The following is a 23965-nucleotide window of genomic DNA, read 5'->3' on the forward strand; positions in this document are numbered from 1 at the left end:
AGCAGCTCTGCCCTTCTGTCAGGTGGGCCAACCCGCTGTGGTTCAGCTCCTTGTCTTCCCCACATCCGCGGCACGCTGTTTAACTACCTGCGCAAGGAATAGGAAATAAAAGTCCGGTTGCCATGGAAACTCCATTTTCAAGTAGCGTAAACCATTCATTCCCTCTTTGAAATCTGTGAGGGAACGCTTAACACTGTTCCTTGCCTAAGGACACTACTTAAAAGTTTTTTCTTTTTCGCCAAAGTAAATTTTCCTTACTGAAGTGTCAGACTCAAGTAAAACATCCCCTGCTTTCAACTGTCACTCCAGTTAAGCCTCCGTGATCTGTTAGGAAAAAATATCTGATGGGTTGAGGAGAAATATATCATGTGCACGTGGCATAGGCTGTAACTACTAAATTCTGTATGTGTTAGATTTCCGATTCATTTTTAATTAGATTAAGAGTTTGGTGAAGAATACAAAACACTGTTGTCATATGCCTGATAGTGAAAACTAAAATTCAAGACTGAAATGTGCGCAGCTTGTGAAAGCATTGTTTGGACTGTACTTCCACAGTTAAGCCTGACTGTGTGAATTGGTTGTTATGGTGCAGTGAAGTCTTAGTCGCATGTCGAACCGGTGGCATGAAAACACAGCTGTCTGGCTTTTTTCTTAGGCATTGTAGGCATTCAAAGCAGGCCTCTTGCTATAACAAGGAATGCAAATGACTTGGGGGGGAAAAAAAAAACTGACAAGTGCTAAATGTTGTAATCAGGCCTTGTAGGAGCATTAACAGGAGCCCCAATAAAATGTGAAAGCTCCATTTTAATCATTCCTAATTTTCCATTTATGACGCCGGCAACATGTGGTGCTGCTGCTCCTGTTCCCCTTCCTTTAATGGGACTCATCGTAAAACACTTTCAGTCCAATCAAATCCAGTCGGTTCCATTCTGTAGTAAATGTAAGTGCTGAAGGTCTGAAACACAAGGTGTGGCAACAGAGTGTTAAATCACTGTGATAAATCTCTGCATCCAGTGAAGAGGTCTATCATTTCATGCTGTGTTCTCATTGGCCAGATTCAGGTGTACCGGGCCCATACTGAGTCCGCTTTGTGCTGTTCAGAATTGTTGTTGTACCTCTGTGTGCCAGTTGACACAGTATGCAGGCATAGTACCTGCAATAGTCAGTTTTTTTAAACAATTTCAAACCATTTTCAGTTGCCGGCATACTCATCTAATTTACTTTGGTTACTGTGTGAGTTTTCATGCTTACTACCACATTGGTACTCCCTTACTTCATTCAGGGTGTTTTGTCTTTATTGCCGTGCTCAAATGATTGTTAATTCTTCTTAAGCTTGCAGCAGTGAAATCGCATACAGCGAGCATATGAGTGTACAATAGTTGGACAATTATAAGTTTGTTCGCAAGGAGTCTATTCTGTTTGGTGAAGGGAAACAGAGGTTTGTCACCATACTGATGCACAGTATGCACGCCTCTAACTCAGTTCTCTGTCTGCAGGACCTGCAGCGGCACAACAGCATAGCTTCTTTAATCGGCACCTCCACCATATGCACCTAGTTATTAAGGACATCTCTGTATCCTCACACTGTTGGGGGAGGTGTCAATCTCTGGAGTAGCAAAAAATAGCGCTCATCAGGTCATTTCTCTATACCATTTCCCCCTTTTCTATTATGTGTCTGAGTGATGCAATAAAACAAAGTACAAATGATTTTCTGTGCATTATTTATTTATGGGAGTTTGCACAGAGGAAAATGTCCTGGTTCCTTATTCCACAAACAAACAAACAAACAAGCAAAAAAAACTCTGCTCAGCCCAGTTTGGTCATGGAATGTCTGACAAAGTTGGAGGCCAGTCTGTGGTGTACCTGAAGATAATACAGATGCATCAAAAAAGATGAGCGTGCTGCAAAGTTAAACCTGGCCTAGCATAAACAAGCCATCGCTGGCGTGTCAGTATAGCTATATTCATGTTCGTTGTCTTGAAGAAAGACTTTGAACTTGGAAATAATCCCCTTTTAGAGGGCGAGCATATTTTAAATAAGCAAACAGACTAGATGTTAAATGATTGATCAAGGTGGACACATAACAGATGAAGTATCCGCACCTCTGTCCATATGTATTGTATAGCTAAGTGAGAGTGCATGCTCATTTTTACTTCAGGGGTCTGTGACTGTGCTTCCCTTTGTCAGTCGTTCATTCATAATAATCTTTGCAATCCCAAGAGGGCGACTGTATAGTCCAGCACTGCTGTTGTAAATTCTTTGACGGGGTATATTTTTTTGTCCATGGCAGATCTGATAATCCTTGTCAAAAATACGGCCAGTGTTGATAAATGTCTACTAAAACCGCTGGTAGTTTCATGGAGCATATGCTCTGAGTTCCCTCTCACTCGTCTAACAGCGTCTTCAACTTTTTTCTGAGCCATTTCCTCCAGGAAAACAAGCACAGAGCAGAGCATATATAAATATTAATGCAGTGCCCGGCCTTTTTATTTCCTATGCTTATGGCCACCTTCATAAAATGCACATTTGGAATCACGGAGCAGAAGAATGGCGTCTTCCATCATTTATGGGAGAATATGTACAGTACATGCTCAGAGGCGCGCTACAGTTAGTTTTAACGTTCATGCTTGAAATGTGTTTCTACTTTGATGATATTAGAGTGTAGAGGTTTACAGCAGTGGCAATGAGCCTGTGCAGTCGCAGCTGCTAGCTACAGGGGAGGGAAAAGACTTTCACAAGCAGGGCACAAAGACATGGTCAGCCAACTGCCTCTGTTCAGTCTTTTTTCCCCTTGCTTTCTTCGTAAACTAAGCTGACAATAATAACTATCGAACAGCTTTTCTTGTTTTTTTTTTCCCCCCCTCTTCACAATGTATCAGAAAGCTCCTTACTGCGATATAGAATGATAGCACTTAATTTTATGTCTGTGTGCCTTTTATGTGGTCGGAGAGAAACCCCTGTCTCCATAAAGGGCTTACTGGGGAAGGGTGAAATTAAACATTATTGATAATTGGCTTTGGGATCTCTGCGCATTGTGTCCATTTTGTACCTGCATTGGCCTAATTGACCATGAAATCTGGTGCTTAATCCATGCTTGACATGAGCTCTACCACTCTTAAAGCTGACTGTGATAAATGGCTTTATCCTGCCACTTGCTCCTCTGCACTTTGTAAGGCTAAAATGCTTATTATTCTTTCCCCCTCTAATGGCTGTCAGTTTGAGGAAAATCATAAATCTGGGGCTGGACTCACTCTGGCAGGTCTGTAGAGCTTTTGTAATTGTTTAAATCCCTCTTCTGATGCATTTTAAAGCCCTTGCGGAAATGTAATTGCCTGTCACACGCCTTTCCAGCTCAAACACTTTCAACTCCCCACTCTACAAGCATGCATGTGCGCGTGTGTGTGTGTGTGCGTGTGCGTGCCTGCGCGTGTGTGCGTGCCTGTGTGTGTGTGCGTGTGTATTGCATTTTCTATGTATGCTAGTGGAACACCTGCCTGATCTACTTGTTGTGTGTTTCTTGGCATGTTTCCTACGAATCAATGACTCAACACTCACTATAGCAGTGTCTTTGTCTACAAGTGTATTTTATTTGTTCCGTTAAGAAATGTGTCTCCTCTCCCATAACTTTTTTCCCCCATTTATGAACACAAATGTCCATATTGTTTCCACAGATGCATTTAATGTGTTTGTTGGGTCTGGTATCCATTGTGTAAAAGTATGTATTCAGAAAATAGCGAAAATGTGATGAAATTGATCAAATAGCCGCTCTCATTACCGCCAAACAGATTCACCACCGACTTGCAGTCCCCTGTTGTTTCAAAAACCCACGTGAAAATACAATGGATGTTATTGGTTTGTGATTTGATCTGATTTTATTTAAGACGTGATGAATGAATGTGAGGAATGCTTGGGCGTGACACAGCAGTGAATTGGATTTCATGGAGTACACAATTCCCAACAGAATACAAAGCACAGAGCAGGAGAGCAGGACCCTAAAGGCCTTGCTCTCTTTTAATTCATGCTGTGCTGTCTTTTTTTTTTTTTTACAAAAAGGAAAAAAAGAAAAACAGAAGTATAAATAATCTGACAGTTTTGCATTTTCTCCCCATTTAACAGGCCTCTGGAGCTGATGCCCTGGAGTTAAATTTATCCTGTCCACACGGGATGGGGGAGAGGGGCATGGGGCTAGCCTGCGGGCAGGTAAGGCCTGCTCTTCAGTCTCTGTCCACCAAAACACCGCACATCTCTCCAGCACAGCAGTGCCCACTGTGGTGCTTGCGCTTTGAATAAAAACAGAGAAAACATCTTAGATATAATAAGTACAGATACATGTCTACAAAGTCAGATTTCACTCCCAAGAATATAAATTGCTAGACAGAAAAACACAAACAAGGAACTGTCTTTCTCTCTCTCTCTCTCTCTCTCTATATATATATATATATATATATATATATATATATATATATATATATATATATATACACACACACACACACACACACACACACACAGTATATATATGTAAAATAGATTGTCTGAGGGATATACCATGAAATGAACATCCGTCAGTTCATTTCTTCACATGCCAGTGAGACTGGCTGTTGTAATGATGCAGTTCTTGGAATTCTTCCGGGACAGAAGAATATTACAATGTGATACTACATAGCCATATCGTAAAATATGTAATACTTTGAATTTTAGGTGATCTTATGTTAAAATAGTGTTGTAGTAAAGGTGTTGTATTACTAAACAATGGAGGTAGTGATACAGTTCGGCAGTGATACTGTTGTCTGAACTGTGGGAGAAAGTGATATATGCAAGAATGTGCACAGATAGTCAATGAAACACATTGCAAAGTGAGCTCACAGAACTGAAATATGTATCAATGGGTTTCTACTCCAGTGGAGCATTTATTTTTATTGTCTGAATAATTCACTTTTTTCCCATTAACTGAGGCATTAACAGGATTTAATAATCCATAAATAATCTCCTTTGCAGTTTGTAAACAATTGTCTTTCATGTGAGACATTTGTATTCTTAGAACTTAATGTAGCATTTGCACAACTCCTGTGATTTATTAGAGTCAGTGGTTCTACATTTTTATTTATGCACCCCTGATCATTGATTTTGAGAGTGTTATATATATAAAGTGTTTTTTTTTTAAAGAATGAAAGTATATTGTCACCATGATCTGAATCTAGGCCAGATTTGGTTATAATAATTTAGATGTGCTGTCAAGAGAAGTATTTTTTCAAAGGTAATCCTTTACAGATAAACTGTTAAAAAAAAAAAAAAACGTGAAGGGGGGTATTAAGAATTAGGGTGTTATGGCAGGGGAGCCTACTGGATCTAAATATGTGGAAGCATATCTCATTCAATATTTTAAAGGTAAATTCTGAAACATATGTGATATTACCTGACATGCTACCTGAGGTGCTACTGTGATAGGCAGAATCAGTCAAGTACAGTAGATGAAACAATCAGTTTTGCTTTCCCCATAAATTATCAGATTCTTAGTCCAAACAGAATGACCTCGGGAGGTTACCATCATTCAGCGCATGCTGGCAATGCTGTGGGCTACCAAACATGGGCTACCAGTCATGTGACTGGTGCCAGGATATGAATGTTTTTCTTTCATTCTTTCTTAAACAAATGGATTTATATTCGGATTCTAATTTCATAGAATACCTTTCAGATACTAGATTATGTGTTCCAGAATCTTCAGGCAGTTCTAATGCCATCATTTTAAAGTGTAAGAAAATCGGATGCAGTGCCTGATGGTGAAACTTTCTGTGACGTTTTGCAATAAATAAACTCAGTAGTGAGTGGGGCTCTGGCGGCTCTTTTGGGCAGAGACACAGCACAGCGTAATTACAAGTCTTAAAGGCTTTATCAGGTCTGAAGTGGCAAAAGAATGACAAGATTTTCTATTTTACTATTCAGACTATTTATTGTAGTCCAGGGACTAAAAATGGTTTCCTTCTAAACAGGAGACAAAGCTATTTTCTTCCAGCAGTGGCCATAAATTATCAGAGTTATATCCTGTGCTTTAGATTTTCTGCTGTAAGACATAAAGCTAATCAAAGTCCCATGCCTGCAGGCAGGTAACCTCCCTGTGAACTAAAGAAAGGCAATATCATTTCATCACACCATTTGGCACTTCTTCTCATCAGCAATGAAAAACATTAGCTTTGACTATATGGAAATGAGTGGGACATTGCTAAATAGCATACTCCTGCACAGTGAGTACCAGCATTGAGCCTTGTGTCTTGTGTCTGTATGAATGTACTTATGAATAGGTATTAAATAAAATGTAAACTGAACATGAATTAAAAAATACATGCTGGTGTTGATTAGCTTCCCCCCACAAAAGAACAGATGGTATTTATGTAGAGAAATTTATCTGCGCTTACAAATAGAATTGTTTTCTAGTAAATCTATAAACATATATTGTGTTGCCGATCATTTGTAATTTGATAAATTGTTGGTAGGGGACCAATTGACAACAGTGCACTGTTCCAGTGGTTAACACACTTAGCAATCCTCCTGATCCTTCCCTATCCCTGGCTTATTTTAAGGTTGTCTCAGCACCTTTTTGGGATCTGTAGTGTCCTTTTTTTGTTTTATCAAATGCTGAGCTGCTGAATCGCACAGTAAAGGAGAGGCCACCTCTCACAGCTATGTTTGGTCCACCACGCAAGTCCTGGTGACAAGCTTTTCCATCATCCGTCCTGCGAGAGTCCCAGCTCTAACGAGAGCGACGATCCCTGCGACCTCGTGCTGTAAAAATGTAAATTTCAGGTGTAACCCGCGGCTCCCTGGCCCGCTCTCAGCGGCCCTCACCCTGATGCACCCTGCCTGTGGCAATACAGGCTTCCTGCAGACCAGGCCCCCCAATGCTGTCCATGGTGCTGAAACTAATCCTGCACAGAGCTGCTCATGCCCTCCAGTGACAGCACACTGCACAAAAAAAAAAAAAAATCCAGTCTCCCCCTCCTTTAATTTCATACTAGACCTCCCCTTTCACAGATACTGCCCCTGGTTGGATATTTGTGTTGGATCAGCATGCACTCAGCAATTGGGCTGGAGCTTGAGACCGGGCTTTACTTGTCATGGAACACAACTACTATCACTACAATTACTGATACTATTACTACTATTGCTGTTTCTATTACTACTGCTACTATTACTTCCATGACTACTACTACTAATAATAATAATAATGATAATAGTAATAATAATAATAATAATAATAATAATGATAATAATCATGCTCTTTTCAGTGCATTCACCCACAAGCGGTCTGAATGTATAGTGATGTACAAGTCCATAGCCACGAAGGAAGTCCACTGTAAAGCATTTTTGAGCACATGTTCCTTCAGCTGCCTTGTGAAGAAAGACAGGGAGGTGTAGGTGGCAGTAATCCTGCTGGCATGCAAGTGATGTTCACAGATTTACTACCAAACAGCGTCGGTATCACAGGTGCCGAGCCTGTCTTACCACAGTGTGCAGTGCTTTTGCGTACTGAGTATGTACCGAGCCGGGACTGGGACATTTCACCACCCTCCCCTTCCCCCGGATGTGAATCCCCATCAGCGCCTGCCCTTTAACAAGCCATCGCGGCTGTGCGTCAGCAGGAGAGAACCCCCCTCTGTGAGCACACAAAGTTCTTACAAGCAGCATCTGTTCTGTTGCTGGTGCCTGGCTCAAGGCCATGACCCCACCCCTCACGTTGTCGCAGTCATAATGCGATTTCCCATGACCCCGCTGTAGAGCTCCCTCGCCACGTACTTGTGTGTGTGTGTATGCGTGTGTGTGTGAGAGAGAGTTTGTATTCACTCACTGCATCAGTTACTTTTACTTACTGCAGTTACTTTTAGTACACTGCAATTTTTTTCATCGTCCAGTGCTACTTCAGAGATTAGTTTGTTGTACATACAGATAAAAACCTTGACAAGAACAGATTATAAAAATATGTAGCTACATAAAGTATAATGACAGATTCTTCTCCTCCTCCTTCTTTTTCTTCTTCTTCTTCTTCCTCTTATAGTTATAAGTCCATTGTTATGTAGTCAATCAACATACAAGTTCTTAAGGAAATAAACAGCACAGTTAAACATCTGTGGAGAGCCAGGATTGTAGCTGCTCTGCTTCCACACAGATGGGACTGGAAGAGTTGAATCCAGCTCTTCAGTCTTGTTTATACTCTGTTTAAGTCTTGAATAAATCAAGGCAAATTGCTATGGGTGACACATGCTAGGGATACAAGTGCATAAATCTAATATCTCCTCAAAATCCTGGGAATGAATTTTATCGTCTCCAATGGAGTAACCTTTCTTGTCCTCCTCCCTGCCTTTAGAATACATTTGGCATATTTTAAGCAAGAATGTCCTTTTTCTCCATTTGAGTAATGTGCACTTCCAGAGATGCACAACGCTCCCATCTCATCTGTCAATAAATGGCTGTGATTTTCAGGATGTGCCGAGTCCTCCTGTAGGGTGTGGAATAGCAAGGGTGGAAAAGTTTAATTTTTAGCAGTCTATTCACACAAATCAATTTTAGCCTACGTGTTTCAAATGAAATGTTTTCCTGCACTAACCTTTACCCTGTGCTGCTCTGGAGCTGACCTCAAGGCTCTGTTTCATACAGAGACCTTGTAAATCTCACTTCTTTATACAGGAGAGCAAAAAACATTGCTCAGGGGGATATGTGCCAACAGTTATTGGATATGTCAAAAAGAAGCCCATTTTCAGAGAGAGAGAGAGAGAGAGAGAGAGGGAGGGTGCAAAAGCGCAATAGCAACAGGAAGCACTGTAACCTATAAATTGACATGTTCCAACAGAACAGTATTTACAATTTTTGCCACATTGAAAGCACTTTCTTAAAGGATACACACAGAAGTCTCAGCAGAGCAGAAGTGTAAAAAAGCAATATGATGTTATACCCCTGAGCACATGCAGTTTTGTGAATATATATTCCATTCCATTATAAGGCATAGAATTGTGCTCTGTTATGATGGACGTGCGCACATCTTTGAGCACTGAAAGCTTCCATTTGCTTCCAGGAGATGGCTTGGTACGGGTGCTTTGCTTCAATTGAATTAGTAATCAGCAGCTTGCTTCCAAACAAGGGGAGCCTGCAAGCAACACCCCAGCTGGAAAATATGATTTTATTTATCGTCACGTTAAATGAAAAGATCACAATTAAAGTCAGAGCAATGTTAACATCCTGCCGCATGGTTCATGTCAGGTTACCTATATCCTGTCCTTGTCTTATCTTTTGATGTTTGCTTTTGCTTTCATTTGAAGAAATCTTTGTCTGTAATTCTTCCTTACTACCACACAGATCTATAGTAGTGTAGATATGTTTTGGAAGCACAGAAGAATACAGAGTCTAATGTTCATTCTGTAAAGAAAGCTGCAAAGAACTCCAAAAGCAAAGTAACAGGATATAAATCCTCTCTTTATTGGTAGTTTGCTGTGATCTAATGTGTTTTTTTTTCTTTTTGTAATAAGCTGCCTTGAATGTCTCACTCTGCCCCATGCTGGCAATAACAGATTGGCAGCATTAAGTTCTGTTGCTTTCCTCAATGTGCAGATTTAACCCGATTAGTTCAGCACTGAGGTTCTGTAACTGACCCATTTGAACAGGATCCAGAACTGGTGCGGAACATCTGTCGCTGGGTCCGACAAGCTGTCACCATCCCCTTCTTCGCCAAGCTGACCCCCAATGTCACCAACATTGTAGACATCGCCAGGGCCGCATACGAAGGTACCAGACACCTTATGTAATTACTGGCTATGGGAAGGGGATAATGAGGAGATTTCATGTTTTCTATTAATATCATGCAGTGTAGAGGTTAAAGTGAGCAAGTGAGTCATAACAGCTGAATACTGTTACTGATGCATCTTTATCCTGTGATTGTTATTTAGTTTCTGTAGTTATTGTGTATACTTTCTTGTTGAATTGCATTTCAGTATTTAAAGAAGCAGTGGTACTTGCTACAAATGAATGGATTATTTGGCAAAGTGCTTTATTGGTGCGCTCCTTGTAGATGGCCCTCATTACTGTGCAAGAGTCATTGTGCCTGAACCCCTGGGGTGGGGGAGGTCGTGCACTGGGAGTTTGGCACCTCTTACGTGCTCCCCTCCTCAGTTAACCGCTAACGCCATCCGTGCAGGTGGCGCAGATGGCGTTACAGCAACTAACACCGTCTCTGGGCTGATGGGACTCAAAGCAGACGGCACACCCTGGCCGGGCATTGGCCAAGGCAAGCGGACCACATATGGCGGTGTGTCTGGTAGGTGTCACCTCGCTCACTGCACACTGCTTCCCTCAGAGGCTGCGGAGCCACGCTCAGGGGGGAAGGGAGGGAGGGGCTGGAGTGGGTGTGTGTGTGTTGGGAGGTGGTTGGAGCTGTGGTGGGGGGGGGGGGGGGCTGGTTGTCTCCAGTATTGTTCAGGCTTCCACTGGTCAGTGCCTCGAATAGAAGTGACAGATGGAACAGATTGAGTGTGAAAGTGCTGGTAATGCATGCTTTCTCTGCAGTGATGAAAGAGTGGGTACTGTAGAGTGAGCGACTGGGAAAACACCATTTGTTCCTGCTCTTGGTTGCACACAGTGGCCAAACCTACTCAATGTATTCGTTTTAGTGATTCTTGTAGATAATTTTTAATGACACAGAACAGTTGTTATTATGTTTAAAATGTGACGGGTTATTCATTTGGAATCTATCAAAAAATATCCCTCCAGTTCATTGCATCTGCTTGTGTAACCATGTTGATCAAATGTCCTATGTCAATAGTAAGCAATATTTTTTTTCTTTTCCTTATTTTCATGTGCTGCTTCATTTTGAGGACATGGCCATTCTAAGGAAAATTCTACAGAATTTTCTATAGAAATACAGATTAATAGAACCAGCTTTTCTCAAACTCCACTGCCAGAACCAGCACCTGCAGGCAGAGTACCAGAAATGCTGCATTTAGTAATCTGACTGCCACCGAGGATATTATTGATGTTAAGTTCAGACATAATATAAAGAGCATTCCTATGCATTAGTATTATATCTGAGCCATGGAGCCTCCAGCCTCACACGAATATTTAAAGAACAGACCAGATGAATTCAAAACTAGACACCCGTCTAGTTATTGACTATCTCTGTAAAAGGTTATTGGATGCTTTTGTGCATGAGCTGAAGCTGAGAAGACTACAAGAAAGGCTATAGTGCACTACAATACAGACATATTTTCTGTCATGTATAAAGGTGGTGTCAATCATTTCCTCAGTGATTGTCAGTCTAGTAAGTGCAGTGGTACTGGTGCCCAGACAGCTGATGGTTAGGAAAACTTTCCCCCCTTTGTCATGGGGTGACCAAGTTATGCTGTTATTTTAGAGAGAAAAATGCATGTAAGAATAACAGCTTTGTACCGTTATCAGCCTAGGTTGTGAGAATCTGGAGTTGAGTTTGTACAAGCAGCACATCCCTACAGCGCCCCTGCAGGTTTTGTCTGAATGGCAGGCACATGTGCTGCTTTCTATAGCAGAATTTCTTTTTAAAAATGACATGAATCAAGAGGCTTTTATGTGAGAAAAACCTTGAAATCCCATGAAGGATGGTTTGCAACAGGAAGATGTGCTTTGATTAATTCAGTCATTGTGCTACAGCGCAGGCTACACAATATATGCATTGGTTTTCGGTTATCCTTTTTAGTAATTACCTGTATTGTACAGAGATAAAAAAGGAAATGTTGTCCAGATGTGGCTTGTATGACTAATTAATCAGGGAATGCAGGTCTTGAAGTTAGTTTCCTCTCAAGGTAAGTTAGCATTACCTCTTGGCGCTTGGATCTTTTAAATTTTTTCTCTTTCAACGGGGGGCATAATGGTAGTATGGGGTTTTGATCTGAAGTGCGGGGTTTTAATGGTAAGTCTTGAAACAGAGGTGTCTGGTCGCCATGGGATTGACACTTTCTGTCAGACATTTATAAATGTCTCCTTACAAAGACATAATAAAAGCAAGAGCTTTTCTCTATTCTTTTCAACAGCAGTGCCAGATTCAGAAAGCAAATGTGCTCTTGTTTCTACAAGAATTTCAACTGAATTCAAATCTAGGTTTTTTCAGTTTTAATATACAGGATAACAGTACGTTATGAAGTATGAATTCACAGTGTCAGTTGTTCGGTTTGCTTTAATGGAAGCCTTTTAAATGTGGGGTCATGGGGAAAGGATATAGGGTTGCAAACAATGTACTCCTAACATCACTCATTTAAAAGCTTAATTTAAAACTTTGTAGACACAATACAGTCAATTGCAATCTAAGCTTATTAAATCGTTCTTTAAAGTTATCCAGTACCTTGCTTTCCTTTATTGTTGTCTATTTTTGTTTTCTAAATGACACATAAGTTTCATAAGAGTACCGAACGGCACAGATACTGACTGCACACCTCCCTAAGTAATTAGCATTGTTGTTGTATCTTCCCTCTTTTCTGCTGCACTCAGCCATTGATTCGCCTTGTTGTTGAGGTGCATTGGTGCATCATGGGACACAAAGTTCAAACCCAGCTAGTGCTTTATATTTGCCCTGTTTGGAGGCATGTGGGTCTTTTCTCCCTACTGGCCCTCACAGTTCTTCTGAAGTTAGAAAGTACAGGCATTATGAAGGCTTGTTCTAATGTCAGTTTCATAAGCGCTGCTGTGGATTTTCATTATAATTCATGAGAGTTTGCTCCAAAAATTGAGCATCATGTGGGAATCATCGCCAAGAGGGATAATTTCCAATAGAAATGTGTTGCATTTTACCATTTTCTCCTTTGTGACAGCACCACAGTTAACATAAGTATTTTGCTCCATTCACATCATTTCTGTAAATGCAATTTCAAACTTCAATAATACCTGCTGCTGCCCCCGCCATTTAACTCGCCATCCAGCTTTCTCCTGGGGCCTCTCCTGACAGCAGAAATCATCCTCCATGAGTTTCTGCTCTCCCTGCACACTGGTGGCCAATAGGTAGTGTCCCATGTAAGCTTCTAGCACTCCCCGTGATACAGCCTCTTTATCCTCTGCCCTCATGGCCAGTTGAACCCAACTGGGTGATGCAGAGAGGAGCAGGTCACTGGGGAAGAGGTTCAGTGGCCAGGCAGACCCTTCTGGCCTTCACTACCCCTCTGATTTGCCTTAGGGACCGGCACTCAGCCACAGTCCAACCTTCTCCGTTTAAGGATGTCTTTAGTCCCTTTAGTCTCTCCCTTCGTGAGCCTATATCGCCATGCGGCGGAGGTCTTCTTAGCATCAGTGTTTCCCCACGGGCAGCTCAACCGGCACCAGCAGAAAGCACACCCAGACAGGGACAGCAGGGTTAATACAGCAAAGAAGAGTCTCCAGGCAAGGCTAACTTTGTGAAATACTCACTTAAATCCAAACCCTTCCTACGTTAGTCAGTGGTAGCAGGTGGCCAAAATAGCACTATGCCTTCAAAAAAGCCAGAAGCCATGAAGCCAGGTTACATCACTAAACACATCATTCTCTCAGAAATACTAGCTTCTTGCAGGGTTTTTTAGGGGATCGTGGAGGATTCATTGCCATAAGAAATACATTCCAGTTGTATTAAGTGCAATTAGGTTAAAGTTTCAGTTTATTTACTCTGCAGTCAGGGATGGATCTGTTTTACATGTTAAACTTCATCCTGTTTTATTCAGCTACTTTCTTTAATTGTTGCATTATTCATTTAATACTGCATGTTAATTGCTGTCCAGCAATTGATCCCTCACTTGTACTCTTAACAAATGATATGGAAGCAGCCACTCTCCCACAAACATAACTTTACATCTTACAAAGGTGTAGGGAACCATGGGCAATTAGATTAAAAAGAACATGTTGATTTTTAATCAGAAAATGTCCACCAGTGTTAAAAGGGCATCCTCACTGCGCCATCAGAACTGAAAAGGGCACAGAGACTTTACTGTCTACAGGTTACATTCTGACTTGGCCCGCACGGATGATTTTAGTTTCATTCCGGCTTCAGCGCAGAGAAGGGCCTGTATCTTATTCAGCTGTTCTGGGGTTTTTTTTTCAATAATTGATGCAAATGCGTTTTTTATTACCCCGAGACTCGGATTTTCATAAGGGCCATATCATATTCACATTTCATTGCTATTGCATAGTTAATGGCACTTATGACACAGGCCTTTACGTTTGGTGATTGACTCTGATTGTGGCATGAGTCTGTGGGCGCTGGATGCGCTCGCCGCGTGGCAGCGCACAAGATAGCCTCAGCGCAGCACACTGCCCCCCCCCCCCCCCCCCCCCCACCCCCCAGTGCTTCTCATTTCTCACTCAGCCACCGTATTGATGGCCAGGGAAGGAAAGGGGTCAGGAAGGCACCGTGCATTAAAAATTAATATAGAAACTATTGCGGCAGTATTTTATGTAAGCAAAACTACTCAATGTCATATTTTTCACATTTAAGTTGTGGCGGCTGGGCTTGCTGACATCCCTCAGGAGCCAGCCAGCTATGAGACTGTGAAGCAGCCCGAGACCGAGGCAGCCATTGATCACAAGGGGGCTGCAAGGGATAGTGGGCCACAAATTCCGCTTTTGGCTGCGGCGCCACGGTTACCTGCATTTGCTTTTCCTTTTTTTTTTTTCTTTTCTCTTTTCTTTTACTCGTGAGAAGATTTATATCCTGCAAACGTGAGACATCTGCATTCTGTCAGGGAACCACAAACAGGGGGAAAAGTGCTGCGTTTCTGAGGAGACGCTGGCTTCACTGTCAGTCTTGTTCTTCAGGATCATTATGTGCATTGATTATTACTTGTTTTGATTCAGTCCAATGTCTCATTTTGATGGTTTTGAAGTTGCTCTGGATAGGAAGATCTGCTAAATGACAATAATGTAATGTTATGCAATTGTTAAAGGAGACTTTAAAAAAAAACAAAAGGCTATCACCAATACAAATCTGGTTGCTGAAAGAAATAACGCCGCAGAGCATATATTCTGCATTTATTCTGCGTTTACACACAGTAGTATCAAGCATATGCCCTTCATCTTCTTTGAGCATGTTTAGAAAAGCGAACAAATACATACTCCTTACCTCAGATTGCGGAAAGCGGCATGTTTCTTTGCTTAGCACAATGCTGGTTTGTCGTGTTTTGTTTTGTTTTTTTTTTTTTTCCCCTGCCTCCATTAGTGGCGTGTTTCACTAAACAGGGTAGTGTAAATAACACAGCCTCCATCGCCTGGCTGCCAGTCCCACTCGGCGGAGCCTGCGTTTCCTCTCTCCCCGCTGCGTCTGACAGTAGCTGATGTGTTCACAGCTGATCAGCATCATGTGCCGCCGAGATCAGAGCCCAGATAAAGACTATCTGACAGACGTGCCGGCTCGCTCCTGCCTCACACAAATCTCCCGCACTTGTATTTACTATACGCCAACAAAGCCAAGCATACAAAAATGTCAAGTGCCTGATTTGAAGTATAGCCCTGTCTAAAGATTGACATTTCACAAGAAAACCTTTGCGTGTATATATGTGTATGTGTGTGTGTGTGTGTGTGTGCGTGTGTGTGTGTGTATGTGTATATATATATATATATATATATATATATATATATATATATGTATGTATATACACACATATACACAATTTCCCACTGTGAAACTTCTGTGCTGCCCTTGGAAGAAGAGTGAATTGTGACATGGTACTGACAGCAGCATCTGGCTTCTACATGCATGTAATGTTGTTTAATGTGAATGGCCTTGAATTTGATGTGAGAACAAATATACTGTACAGGTAAGGTTGATTTTTGCTGTTATTTCACTGTACTCTAAATAGCCATGAGATCCTCAGCTTGTGCTCGGATTCACCGCTTGTGGTGACATTAGGTGAACATTATAAAAGCGTCCTGTAGGAATATCATCAGACAGTCCAAAGGCATAATTCACTTTATGGTAATCTGGCCTCTTCTAAACATCCTGCTGTATCCTGAGCATACAGCCAGTGATAGAAACACTGAACAATGTTCTGTTGTTCTGCAGTTTGTTAATACAGGACCAGAGCAGCATCATGTTCCTGCATGAACAAATTTCAGAACAATAAAATGTTCAGTGTAAAGACACACAATGGTTAGATGAGGCTTTAAACAGGACAGGTTCTGGTAATACATATCCACGGCAAGATGACTTCAGGAATTATGAGAGTGCTTTATGGGAGACAGTATCAATACAAAATGATCACTCTCTTTTCTCTCTTTTTTCTTGTATAGAGACAGCATACAAAAGGGAGGAACAGCAGTGATTATAAATAAGCAGTGGACACAGTGGCCCTCTCTCTCCGGTTTAAACCTTAAAGGTGCAGACGCCCTTGGCACAGCTATTAACACATGGCCTCAATGAGGCTCCACAAAGGGCCAATAGGATCCTGTTACGCTGAGGCAAATCACCTTTACATTTCTTGTTGAAACGGGTCTTAAGGGGAACGCTGGGGACTGAGGAAAGAGGAATGCAAATTCAATTTCCAAGTGTTCCACTGAGTGAGGAAGAGGGAATTTTCATTCGCAGGAGAGATCCTTAACACAGCTGTCATGCTTCTCGATTTAGATATCCAAAGGCAAGAATTTTGTTTTATTTCCTTTTAAATTGTATTGATCGTTCCAAAATTTGGTAAATTTTTATTTCTTTTATTATTTTTTAAACAATGTGATTTAGCGTTCTGAACATACATGAAAATGTCATTTGTGTTAATGAAGCTTCCTTTTTCTGTGAAGCGTCGTTCCCCAGAGACGCTTATTGTGTAGGATAATAATAGGCCCCTCCACAAAATGTACACAACACCACAAGTGATTGGCATGGTAATATTTTAAAGGAGAGCTTCATTCTAAAGGGTATTGTGAACGTGATCAGTCTGTAATGATGGAAAACACAGCTTGTTAGGCTCAGTGGAATTCTTCTCCAGCCAAAGCCTAATTTACAGACCTTCTGTTAAGCCCCATTATATTTGCCCGTATAAGCTAATGAAGGGATGTGTTCTTCAGTATTTACAGGGTTGGAGGCTGGGAGAGACAGTGCAGGGATGGGGATATTGTAAACAGAGAGAAGTACTCCTCCTTTACCCACAATGCCATCTATTTGCAGGTGATAATAAATGCAGAGCATCCTGAGAGTGTCCTGGGAGCCGAACGATTTTCAGATTTGCATTTTTATTCACTAAACAGAAACCCTCCCCTTTCCCCACCCCCTTCCCCATAATAAAATTCTACAGTGTGACGATATATTTCCTCAGTCTTAGATGCAAGCTTGTGGCTGTTTAATTTAGTGCTACACGTTTCAGTAATCCCTGTAACAGTCCGCCATGTTAGGCGACCATGGTACAGTAAGTCTGATTAATTAAAAATGCCTGGCTGAGAACTGAGTTCTCAGTGCTGTCAAGATTTCAATTTCATGTTAAATATTTTCTAAAGGCCAGACCCTTAAATCTCAGGGGCTGTACCAAGCAGTGAGCTGTGAATTTAACCATAGGCTAACTGCTAATGATAAGGACACAGTCCAAGATGAGGCGCCTGTAATACAGTCATTGGATTAGGCTATCAATCACCGATGTCTCCCGGGAGCAGGAGAGGAGACGAAACAGTGAAAAGAGAAATTAGGAAAAGAGCATGACCAGAATTTTTTTTTCAAGCTTTATCAGTTGGTTGGGCTGAATTCCCTTGGTCCCCTGCTCTTTACATTTGCAGGAAAGCTACTACAGCCTTCAGGTTGTGGAAATGGAAAGGATCCAGTAGCCATAATTTGTCTCCTCTTGCCCGTGGCTTTAAAAAATATGCTGTAAATAAGTGTCTCTATAAGGCATATGGGTGACCTAGATGCAGGTGGAGATTACAGAATAATGTGGAAGCAATATGAATGACTTGGTCTCATTTCATTTATTTATTTATTATTTTTTGTCACCAGTGCCACAGATATGCTTATGTAGGTCTGACAGGTACATCCAAGTATATTTAAGTTTATTTTATGTACTGTTGTCATTAAAATCAAGGTGTTTACAGTTTTCACTCACATAGAATGTCATCTTTATGGCCCAGAAATGTACAATTATATGGGATATTTTGTAGCAGGTTTGAAATATAATACTTAATAAAATTCTCTGTATTTTACTTTAATTTTAATATATATAATAATATATAGCCATAACATACAAAAATCTTCTGTTGGAATTTAATGCTTGTGAAAGGCACAAATACATAAAATAGTAACAAATTCATTTATATGTCTGAAATGATATTCACCATATGGATCATTTTATTCAAATGAAAGTACTTATTAATATACACTAAAAAGGTGAAGGTGGCATAATTATGTTATTGCTAGATTATTTCTGTATTTGTTAAATTACTTAAATCGTTTACTGAACTTGGCTGGGTGCTGCTAATTCTACTGATTCTTCTAATTATGCTAAATAGCACTGTATTTTGTCCTGCTGTGAACCATTCTAGTTTATGTACAGTGCTCTGTTTGGTTGTAAAGAAATATATATTTGAAGTTCCTCAGAATCAGCTGCAGCACCAGAGCAGAGCTTTAAAGAAATAGTTTCTTTCATCTCAACTACAGAACAATCATCCCAGCGTTTGCTGAAGCCTGGGGTTAGGGCCAATTGGGTAAGGCTTCGTGACACACTCCCTGGGAGCCCAGTATTGACGAGCATGCCCTGGCAAGTGAGATCAAGCTAGCTAAATTAACACCATCCACGTGGCTGTTTCAGTGCTGTAACCCAGGGAGGAAGCCTTGATCTCCATACGTTGAACTGACATCATTTTTTTGCGATTTGTGCTCATGCTGAGATTTGACAATCTCCACACAGATTTTTACATCGTGCCAGTTTGCAAATTGGGTTGGCCTAATGCTGAAGCATTAGTATGTGTGCAATATTTGTACATGCACATGGATCAGCCAGTCCATGAAGTTAAGTTGTTGCATTGAAGACTTTTTATACTTTTACAACAGCAACCTTATTATTTCATTAGCATGATTTAAAGAACATCAGAACAATTAATCAGCCCATGCAAGCTGCTTTTGCAATGTTTCTTTTCTCTAAATGTTTTGAATCCAACTCGCAACACTCTTTAAGTAATGACATTGTAACTGGCCATTGCATAATGATGGATGAAGTAGTGACATTTACAGTTCAGTGTTCCAAGCAAGGCATGTTATGGTGTGCTGAATTTACTATTAATTAATTGTAAAAACATAACTGCTTTCAGTTTTACATGATCTATGCATGCTTTCCTATCACTGTGACTGCAAATGTGTTGAAACGGATAAAAATAGCCACAGCAGTGTTGCATTGTTGTGAGGATCAGGGCTAATAACCTGAAGGTTGCTGGTTTCATTTCAGGTAGTGCACTGCTGTTTTACCCTTGGGCAAGGTGCTTAACCTGAATTGCCTCAGTAAATATCCAGCTGTATAAATGTATAAAATCATATAAAAATTGTAAGCTATGTGAGTTACTCTGGGTAGGAGCATCTGCTAAGCAATTGTAATAAGGTAATGTAATACTATAAAACTGAATGGCCTCAGAAAACCTGTAGTTAACAATAGGATAGTGGGTCAGGGTTACAGTCTCTTCTTAAGAATCAGAAAATATCCACTGCTGTCCCACATTTTATGTTTCATGCTTCCTTTATTGCAGTAGATGTACTTTGCAATGCATGGCACTCTACAGCGGACACACACTACATCATTTATTGATGCAATGCAGACTCTTAGCATTATGGTTTCACGTGGTGGTCTCCTCCGGTGTATGCAGCCATAGCCAAAAAGCAGTTGGCCTTTGTGTCAGTTCAGGGGGGTGCATAACAGGTATCAGATGGTTTAATTATGTCTATACTCATAGCCATTCCACAATTTAGTTACTAATATGTGACATCTTGTATGAGCTGCTGTCATATATATTGACTTGTATACATGTAAGGAAAAAAATTAACCTTCATTGTCAGCTGATGAAACATAAGAACACCTTTTGACATTTTCTAAGCATCACCCCAGCCCTGGAGTATTACAGAGTTTGTTGACTGGTAAAATAATGTATATAAAAACAACTTCATGCTAAGAAAACCACCCTTATTCAGGAATGTTCAGACATGTTATCAGAACCTGTCTGAAGATGAAGAGGTAACTGTATCAGTTTCTAGCCTTGTAGTTGTTATCTTCCTCATGCTCAGGCAGGCTCGGCGCCAGGGTGAAGTGACTGAGGGGGCAGTTAAAAATAGCGAGGGGGCAGATCTTTTTATGTAGTAAAACAGTAGATTATCATCCTGCTGTGCCTATTTCTGCATTTTTTTCTTCCTGAGGGTGGCAATATAGTGGCGTTTTGACTAGATGCAAACAATTCCCTACCTTACCTTTTCCATGTGTCTGAGCGTCATGGCCATAATATGAAATAGGAATATTTGGGGCAGATTGCCAGGTCACCGCCTAAAATTGGTCTGGTGGTAGGTTTAATGAAATTCATTGATTTAACCATGCAGTAGCCTCTGAAAGGCTAAATAACAACAACACAAGACTACTGTTTCAAAATCAAATAACACATTTATTTCACAGCAGTGGCGAAGCCAGTATTAAACCTGAGTGCCCCTCGCACAATTTAGGGAATCGGAGCACTCAGAACGTAGGTCTACAAGACGCAAAATAATAGAATTTATGAACGATTCTAACCACTGAGAGCTGACTGCTAAAATCAACAAAATAATAGCCAACAGTGTCAGGGTCATTAAGTTAAAAAAAAGAAAAAAGATGATCAGATCGTTTTGTCTGTCTTTCAGCTCTTGCCATGCAGCTCTCTCGCTCTCTCTCTCGTTGACCGAAACTTCACTTCCATGTGTCGTTTTTTCCAACGAGCATTCCAGCATTTCCAGTATTTTTGTTGTTTTTGCTATTTTTCTAAGGGGTACATAAAACTTAAACTGGGGGGGGACACAGAAGTTACAACTGAGGGGGCAAAGCCCCCTCTTGCCCCTCGTGGCGCCGGGTGCATGCTCAAGACTCTGTGAGACAATGAATGGCTCTATGACCCTTGTGCTTTTTGAGTGCTTCCTTCACAGTCAGTGACTTATGAAATTCCCAAAGGCTGCAGCTGAGTTCATTTTGCACAGTGGATGACGACATGATGACACAAAGTTCCCTCTGTGCTGGTACATGTTCCTTTCATGTTCCTTTCCTATATCTTTCAGTATAATTTTTAATATGTTTTTACTTTTAATTTTATATACTGTCTTTTTCATTAACTGCCCATAATATTATATAGCATTCAGCATTGACTTACGTGCTCTTAAATGAGGGGCACAGTGATTTTAAGTGAATCTTGAGTTGGTTTTCTTTGAATATTTGCATATAGTCTGAGCTATGCTAACATCAGTACAACTTCTGCAATTTAATGGGGGTACAGAATGAAAGTTATTATTTCCAGTGTCTGAAGTTGTTTTTCCAGGTGAGGTTTTAAAAAAGTGATCAATTATATGGTAAATATGGTGATTAAGCCATACAAATGTACCAAAATATACCATTGCATGTCAGTGCCTTAGGTTCTTCATGTTTACTGCAATAAATGTGTACAGTGTAATTTGCTAATATGTAACCAGTCTGATGATTTTCGTGATACAATTCATGATAATTAAATCATAATGGAATACAGAGCAATAAACACATTGCACATAAATAGCCAGCAGCCCCTTTAGCAAGGCTCCGTATTCCAGTATTGCTTTTCCCACTGCCATTGAAGGGAAATAAATGCAGGGAGACTAAAAAGAAGTCCTTGCGAGCCGTGCCCCTTCCAATGCGCTGTGTGTGCGTTGAAAGCCAGTGGCCTTTTCAGACCCGGAATACCAAACACACATATCAAATGCTGAATTATGCATCTTCAACCAAAGATAATAATCAGTGATATCGAAACCGGGCTGCTTTGTCCCACGAAACAGAAAGGCCACAAGCTGAAGAGGTTTCTATTATTCTATTGAAATTGAAAGTTCGTCCTGCAGTCGGCACGATCTTTTAATCAATGAATTAATACAGACTTTTTTTTTCCTGATCTTATTAAAAACGGAAAGAACCCCTGGCTTATCTTTGGATTGGTAACTGTGTTTCAATAAGCTATGTTTCTTTTCCTCCTTTTTTGTTCTACGGGAAAAGAACGATTTTAAGTAGGTAAACATCATCCTTTGAAATGAAAATCCTACTCTTGTCTTGAAAAAAATCCAACATGTTTAAAGTCCAGCTTGCTGCACAGTTCTGTTAAAACACTGTTTTATCACGTAATTGTTTAAATGTAATGACATCGCACCATCAAAGGAAAAGGTGAACTCGTGACATTTTTAAAATGTCAGAATTATCTCACCACTTTTATTACACTATATTAAAAAGAGGAAATACATTCAGTGCATTTCATTACAATTATTTTAACTGAAATTGGTTATTCAAATAAATTGCTTATTATATGAATGTGACTGAATTGCAATACAGCTAATCAGTGTCAGGTTGAGTGTGGCTGATTGTGGCCACCTATGGGTTGGTGTGATGAAACACAGGAAATTATATGTAGGTCTGGAGGAAAAGGGACCAGAGGTTTGTATTTTTTATTTTTCTTTCTTTTGTCCACCTCACACTTTACTGTTTGACATATTTTTCTGAGTGACTTTTAAAAACACTTACTGTACCGTGTTGCTTTAACTGGTGTTTTTCTTGTCTGTTTGATTGTTAGCTACACTGGTAGAGTACAGCAATACAGTGATTGAGAGTATAAGTAGATATCGCACCTGTGCATGCCTGTTTAGCATGTTACTGAAATCCAGACAGGATTGCTTGCAGTAATTGTCATAGGCTCAGTATCTTGTGTGTCTTTCTTATTTTTTTTTGTTGGCTAGATTTCATGAGATACAGCGTCCTTTCATAAAATAGTCTGATAGGGGCTCTGAGGCTCCATGCCCTGCCTGATTCAACGATGTATTGCTGTGTTCAGAATTATTCATCAAAAATACTGCGTGCACGGATTGTGTGAGCAGCTCCTACTGATTGGCTTGGCAGTTGTGCAGAGTGGTGTCTCACTGTACTACCCAAGACTGCGATCACACACATGTGCGCACATGCATACACACATGCACACACACACAAGTACACACAGACATACATACACACACACAAGCACACACACACATAAAATGTGCGTGAACACACATAAATAGAAGCACAGATATACACACACCCACATAAATACACACACACACACACACACACACACACACACACACACACACTCACACACTCACACACACACAAGCCATTAGACACTGCCAATAACATGATAAGCATTCAGCCAACAAAGACGACTGTGTGCAGGTTGTCAAGCATGTGGATAAGAGCTAACCAATAAAGCTGACATGTTATACTGAAACAAGGGCTGTCATAGTGGCAGCACCGTGAAGGACAGCCATTGAACAGTACAACAAAAATGTCCAGGATGTAGCCATTGAATACAAAGAATGCAGTCCTTGTTATTAATTTCTTGTCTGTCAAGGTACCGAGACCTTGGTGTAGCCATAAACTCTACTGTTGTCCAAGATAGATATACTGCTACATTTGCTTGAATTAATGAGAGTTGGTCCATGTAACTGATGTAATCAACATATAGCAATAGTAAATCCACTGATGGCCATTCATATTGCTCTACTCCAGAGTGTGGTTTTTTTACAAAGAAAAATCATGCCCTCCTTGAGCAGTTCAGTTGGCAAGATCTGGCCTGAGTGCAGGGTACTTGCTACAGCTTGGGTTCGAAACCAGACGTGTCATATGGTGATGATTTACTTTATTCTGCTGGAGATAAGGGTGAGAAGGCCAAATGGGGTTTCCCCCTCTCACCGTTTTCTGCCCTGACGAATCTCTGGGATTCATCAGGGCAGAAATCTCTGGGCAGAAATCTCTGGGATTCGTCA

At 40.7% G+C, this 23965-nt stretch overlaps 1 protein-coding gene across 1 annotated transcript in view; it reads left to right on the forward strand.

Moving 5' to 3' along the window:
- dpyda.1 (dihydropyrimidine dehydrogenase a, tandem duplicate 1) overlaps positions 1 to 23965 on the forward strand; it is a 148610-nt gene that overhangs the window by 99145 nt on the left and 25500 nt on the right. The window contains exons 16-18 of the mRNA XM_036522581.1: positions 4117 to 4200; positions 9651 to 9771; positions 10181 to 10300. Of these exons, the coding sequence (XP_036378474.1) occupies positions 4117 to 4200; positions 9651 to 9771; positions 10181 to 10300 (325 nt within the window). The remainder of the gene's footprint in view (positions 1 to 4116; positions 4201 to 9650; positions 9772 to 10180; positions 10301 to 23965) is intronic.

The sequence above is a fragment of the Megalops cyprinoides genome, chromosome 2, assembly GCF_013368585.1.
Source record: "Megalops cyprinoides isolate fMegCyp1 chromosome 2, fMegCyp1.pri, whole genome shotgun sequence".
Taxonomy (NCBI): Eukaryota; Metazoa; Chordata; class Actinopteri; order Elopiformes; family Megalopidae; genus Megalops; species Megalops cyprinoides.